The 6,056-nt window shown below is 46.5% G+C and overlaps 1 protein-coding gene across 1 annotated transcript in view; it reads left to right on the top strand.

The window, feature by feature from the left end:
* Positions 1 to 1,960, top strand: part of LOC146965730 (GTPase IMAP family member 7-like) — a 12,431-nt gene extending 10,471 nt beyond the window's left edge. The window contains exon 4 of the mRNA XM_085764758.1: positions 1,006 to 1,960. Within this exon, the coding sequence (XP_085620884.1) occupies positions 1,006 to 1,781 (776 nt within the window). The 3' untranslated portion in view covers positions 1,782 to 1,960. The remainder of the gene's footprint in view (positions 1 to 1,005) is intronic.
* The last annotated feature ends 4,096 nt before the right edge of the window (positions 1,961 to 6,056 follow it).

Genomic DNA, 6,056 nt, shown 5'->3' on the forward strand with positions numbered 1-6,056 from the left:
ACAAATAAATTCTAAATGAAAACTAAATGAAGAAATTATACCATTAATCACATAACACATAACCAAAACAATATAACCAAACCTTGTCTACCTCCACACTCACATACACACACACACGCAGTGAATGGCTGAAAGTCCTGGTAAAGCTCGTAGCAGCGCACACGAGCGGCAGCCAAACACACACACACACACACTGGCACCACGCGCAGTAGCAGCGGGAGCAGGGTCAGTAACAGGAAGGAAGTCGGTCAGTCGGCCGACAGGACCCCGAACCAAGCCGAAGCAGCAAGGAGGGCAGAAACATAGTAGCAGCAGACTGGCAGCGAAGCAGCGGTAGCATGTAGCCGTGGCTAAATATCCATGACGGATAGTGCTCTTCTTACTCAGCTTTAGCGTCCAAAAACCCCGGTTCAGTCCAGTCACTTAACGTCCCATCCAAAGAGGGAGAGGGGTGAAGAGGGTCGGCGTGGCGGGGGGAGTAGGCCACCACGCGCCATACAACCGGCCGGCTGTTAGAGGGAGAGGAGCGAAAAGAAACTTAGCACCTGGCTTACAGCGATTAAAAACAGAAACTCTCAGTGACTCACCTACGCGCCGGTCGGCTGCAGTTAACGACCCATTATGTCGCCTCGACCGCGGCGGAGACGCCGGATCTATTAAGGAGTTACGGTTTGAGTTAAATTAAAACAACGCTCACAAATGTACACAAACAGCACGCTAAAGTGTGCCTACCTGTGCTCTGCTGCGAGCAGCCATGCAACGACCGTCAGTGGGCGGGCCGAAGAAGCAGGAAGCGAGAGGTCAGGAGGAGGGACACGGCCTACTTTTATACTCTAGGCTTGAGCAACGATTGGCTACAAGCTAAAGCAAGTGTCTGTACAGCAGAACCCTGTGTTCTATAACAGTGGTGCCTCACAACATTACCCATGTCACTGGTATTACTCTGTTGCTGCAGAGAAACAGCAGTGAGCTGTTTTTTAAATACCTGTGTTGTCTCCCCTGTAGTGACCAGACGGTGCTGTAAACAGAGGGGGGAGGTGTTTGGCAGACAGGTGACCATCGTGGACACCCCCGGCCTCTTCGACACCTCCTTACCTGATGACACGGTGAAGAGAGAGATCTCCAAGTGCATCAACATGTCGGCCCCGGGGCCCCACGCCATCCTGCTGGTCATCAAGGTGGGGGCCTTCACTGAGGAGGAGAGAGAAGCTGTCATGAAGGTGGAGGAGGTGTTTGGACCGGACGCCTGGAGATACACCATCGTCCTCTTCACCCATGGAGACCTAGTCCAGGGAGACTTTGAACAACAGATAATCAAGAAGGGGGGTAAGCTGGAGTCGGTCCTGAAGAAGGTGGACAACAGGTTCCACGTCCTCAACAACCACAAAATGAACGAGCGAGGACAGGTCCTGGAGCTGCTGGAGAAGGTGGAGAGGATGGTGTCTGCCAACGGAGGAAGGTTTTACTCCAACTACACCTACCAGCAGGTGGTGGAGATGCTGAACCAGAGGGAGGAGGAGCTGAGGAAGTCCTACCAGAAGAAGCTGCAGGAGGAGGTGAAAGCTGTGGAGTCAAAGTACGAGGAGAAGCTGAAGGAAGCTCAGCAGGAACGACAGCAGGTGGAGAAACGACTGCAGCTTGAGCTGAAGGAGCTGAGGAGGTACTACCAGGTCCTAGAGGGAGGAGTCAGACACGTGGTGGAGAACACTGTGCCGACGGACTCCTTCGAACAGGTCCTCAAGGAGTTCCATCAGACTCAGAAACTAAAACTGACCTCTTGATTCCTCCATCTTGAGAACTCCAACCCTCTGCACCAACTGCCTGACGCCCTCTCTCCCTGCTCATGAACTGAACCAGTCTGTCCTCCACTACTCCCATTGAAGGACAAGTGCTGTTAGTTTTTTTACAACCTGGACCTTATTCCTGGCATAAAATCCAGGAAAATTTGTTTACTCATCCAGATAACTTTGGTGTCATTAGGAGATATTCAGATCCATTCAAGAGCTCCATTAGGCTGGCCTGCTCTGCCTTCCCTCCAGCCAGAAGCTGCCTCCATCAGCTCTTGATAACCATCTCCCTGTTTTCCCATATTATGTGTTATAAACTGTGTTCTTCTGTGGTCTGTAACAACATCTCTGTCCCGTCTGCCGACCTGGGTGAGGGATCTTTCCTCTGTTGCTCACCCTGGCCTCTTTTCCATTGAGCTGGTTCCAGTGCTGGTTCGGAGCCACTGCCTGACTAGCACCAGTTCTTTGCTTTTCCACCGCCTAAGAACCAGTTCTTGGTTCTTAAAACTGGTTTCAGACCAGCACCAACTCCTTGCTGGTCTAGAGCTAAGAACCGGTTCCTCCAGGACCTATTGATATCCTATTAAGTTTGTTTATCTGCTGCTCAATGTAAACACAGTTGAAGCTAGCTAGCTGAGCTACAGGCAGTGGCTAACAACAGCTAACGCTCATATCAAAACATATCGGCGTCAAAACGTAGTTGCCGCCGGTCGCGGCGATCAGCGACAGCTTACTTTTTTCTTTTTTCAGCCAGGTTTAAGAAAATTATCACTAATTAGACAGACCACATCAGGTCCGGTCTTCAACACCCGCAGGTCAGACCAGGTTTTAATTTTCAGGTCTGTTTATAACTGTAGCAGCAGCAAAGACAGGAGCAGCTCCTGTATGGGGAGCGTGGCTTTGAACTAGCTCTTTAACAGTGGAAAAGCAAACTGGTTCTTTGGAGGCATCAGAGTTTAAAACTAGTTAAGCACCGAACTAGCACCAGCACCAGGCCAGCACTGGAACCAGCTTGATGGAAATGGGGTACCTGAGGTTTCTCCTGGTCTTTCTAAGGAGTTTTTGCAGTGGATGTTAAGGGGGTTGTTATGATGCTGTGTAAAGCCCTTTGAGACAAACTGTAAAAACTTGCCTTCATCATTTTAGTGAGCAGCCCTTGATGTACAGACCATGGCAACAGAGTTGGTGCTAATTTTAGTGAAAATATTTTTAGGAACTGAAGCACTCTGACATAATCAGCTGATCAAACTGTGGTCCTGGTTAATTACATGAGCTTGAGGCCTTGAACGAGCTAAGTAGCATAAATCTTTGACTTACTGACTGTGGTGTTTAAGGGAAAAGCACAGCAAATGTTAAAGTAAGATTAAAAGGGTGTCAGGTTAGACAGTGCCCTGCTGTTCCAGGTGTTGCACATTATGTCCCTTAGAGGGCGCTAGAAGTCTGTAGTAAAGAGTGCTACGGGGTTTCCTCCTCAGGGCAGTGAGGGGTGCTGTTTATGTTCATGTCCACCTGCCTGCACACTAATAAATGGCTGCTGCCTGCTAGCACTCTGTCATCATTTTCCATGTCATTTCCCACACAGTCTGACGACACGACACTGACTAACCATCATCGTCATCAGAAATAACTGTAATAAAATAAGTAATACATGTTTTATAGAATAAAAACATAATGAATATATAAACAAAAGTATGTTCATGAGCAGAGGAAGATATCATAAATACATACTAAGAAGAAGGTGTCCACCTTTTGGACCCAGGCTTTTATTTTGAAAGTGTCACCCAGAGTCAGTTTGTGGTTGTGTTTATATGTTTTAATAAATGTTGCTGTAACTTCACCTTTGTGTGTGTTTTATACTTTTTGTAGAAATGATTCAGTTGACAGGATGAAGAACCATGTCCAACCAACTCCTCTGACTCTCTCCAGTGACGGTCCTGGGCTGAACTTTTTCATGTCCCATAATTCATTGTGTGACCTGGACAAAAAGGGTTAAATAAACCTAGAACAACAGTTCCCAGATCAGCAGCAGTATCAGTCGGTACTTTGATCATTAACTCTATTATAAATATGAGATTCTTCAACATCAGACTCAAACTTTTACACGTTTATTTGAAATGGGACTCCACATATTCATGAACATACAAAAACAATTATTTGATGTAAATATGCCAGATTTAGCTAGAGAGTGTAATGGTAATTGAATATTCCTTTGTTTTAATCACTTGAGACGTCCCCACACCCCGCTTTCCCCCCAAGATATCAGGTCTCCTTTTGTTTGTTACCCATTTGTGTATTTTAACACACCTTCGGGGGTCGGTGCCGATACCTACAGCAGGAGTAGAGGGTCGACCCCTGCAGCAGACAAGGGGACGTTCCTCAGGTATAAATGTTTAGTCACCCCATTTCTCTTTGTCTTTTCTTTACCATCACTGCTCGGGTGAGGACTGACCTTTCTTTGCAAGTGTGGCAAGGTGAAGAGGGCCCGGACAGGGATTGAACCCGCACCCGGGTAAGAGTCATGCGCGCTTGCCAGTCACCCAAAGGGACATCCCCTTGGCCAAGTAGCCAGGGCACATGATCAATTGGAGGCATAGTGACAGGAACCTCAACTGTCACATCTCCCTCTCTTTTCACAAGCACGTCCTCGTGCTCCGCGCAGGCTGCCACACATTAGGAATCCATGGACCCACCACTAGTGCTGGCATAGTGACAGGAACCTCAACTGTCACACAAGGAAGTAAAGGGGAGTACAGGACACTGATAGACAACTTTGTAGAGTGGTCCGAACAGAATCACCTGAGGTTGAACGTCAACAAGACCAGAGAGATGGTGATCGACTTCAGGAGGAAGAAGACGCCTTCACAGCCACTATGGATCAGAGGGGAGGTGGTGGAGGAGGTGGAGGACTATAAATACCTTGGAGTGGTGATTGACAACAGACTGGACTGGAAATCCAACACCGAGGCTGTGTACAAGAAGGGGATGAGCAGACTCTACTTCCTGAGGAAGCTGAGATCCTTCAACGTGTGCAGCAAGATGTTGGAGATCTTCTACCAGTCTGTTGTTGCCAGCACCATCTTCTTTGCTGCTGTGTGTTGGGGCAGCAGCATCAGAGCCAGCGACACCAATAGACTTGATAAGATCATCAAGAAGGCTGGCTCTGTACTGGGTCTCAGGCTGGAGTCCTTTGAGATGGTGGTGGAGAGGAGGACGTTGAATAAACTGTTCTCCATCATGGACAATGACCAGCAGCCTCTCCATCACACAGTGGTCAGACAGCGGAGCACCTTCTCACACAGACTGCTCCAGCTCCACTGTCCAAGGGACAGATACAGGAAGTCTTTCCTGCCACATGCCATCACACTGTATAATAACAGATGAAAACTCTGGTCATAACTTACAGTCACTGCACACTTTGTTTCTACACACATCACACATTATTTTACTGCACTAAAATCAATACTCATCTATCTATCTATCTATCTATCTATCTATCTATCTATCTGGTCCAATCAGAGCGCTCTGTAGCGGACCCTTGGTTCCCAAAGAATGGAGACGGAGAGTTCCATACGGGTGCATAAGTTTATTGCCCTCAATGTAGCATCGTGAAAACTATGAAATAGAGAAATATACAAAAAAAAACACAAGAAGAAAAGCTTAAACACATTAAACAATTTCCCCAACACAGATTCAAAACGCGCCAAAGTTATCACTATCCAAAAAACGAACAAAAAAAACAACAACTACATTTTATTGAACCATTACAATATTACCAAAACCTGATTAAGGAATTAAAATATAATGTGAGCAGCATCAATTCAATTCAATTCATTTATTAAGGACCGCACAACAAGTCGGCAGAATTTGCTTTCGGCACAGCATAGTAGCAGCACATAGTCCTGTGTGGCAACAGACATCAGTTATACATTTAACATACATGAACAGACATCAACATCAGACCAGACATTTACATACATTTAACACAGATGGAGTTTGGAGATGAGTGGAGTTCAGTAGCCTGATGGCAGTGGGAAAAAAGCTGTTTTTGAACCGAGTTGTTGTTGTTGAAATGGACCTGAAGCATCTGCCAGAGGGCAACAAAACAACCCAAAACAAAAAATAAAACAATACATCAAAAATAAAGTAATAGCCCAAAATTGACATACCTTGTTCCACAAACCAAGGGAGCTAATGCAGGATGGAGGGTGCCGTCTTTAATGTCTGTTTCCTAATAACAATAAAACAATACCAAACTATGAGGAGACCCGC

The sequence above is a fragment of the Trachurus japonicus genome, chromosome 21 (assembly GCF_045865225.1).
Source record: "Trachurus japonicus isolate A0001 chromosome 21, Traja_1.0".
NCBI lineage: Eukaryota > Metazoa > Chordata > Actinopteri > Carangiformes > Carangidae > Trachurus > Trachurus japonicus.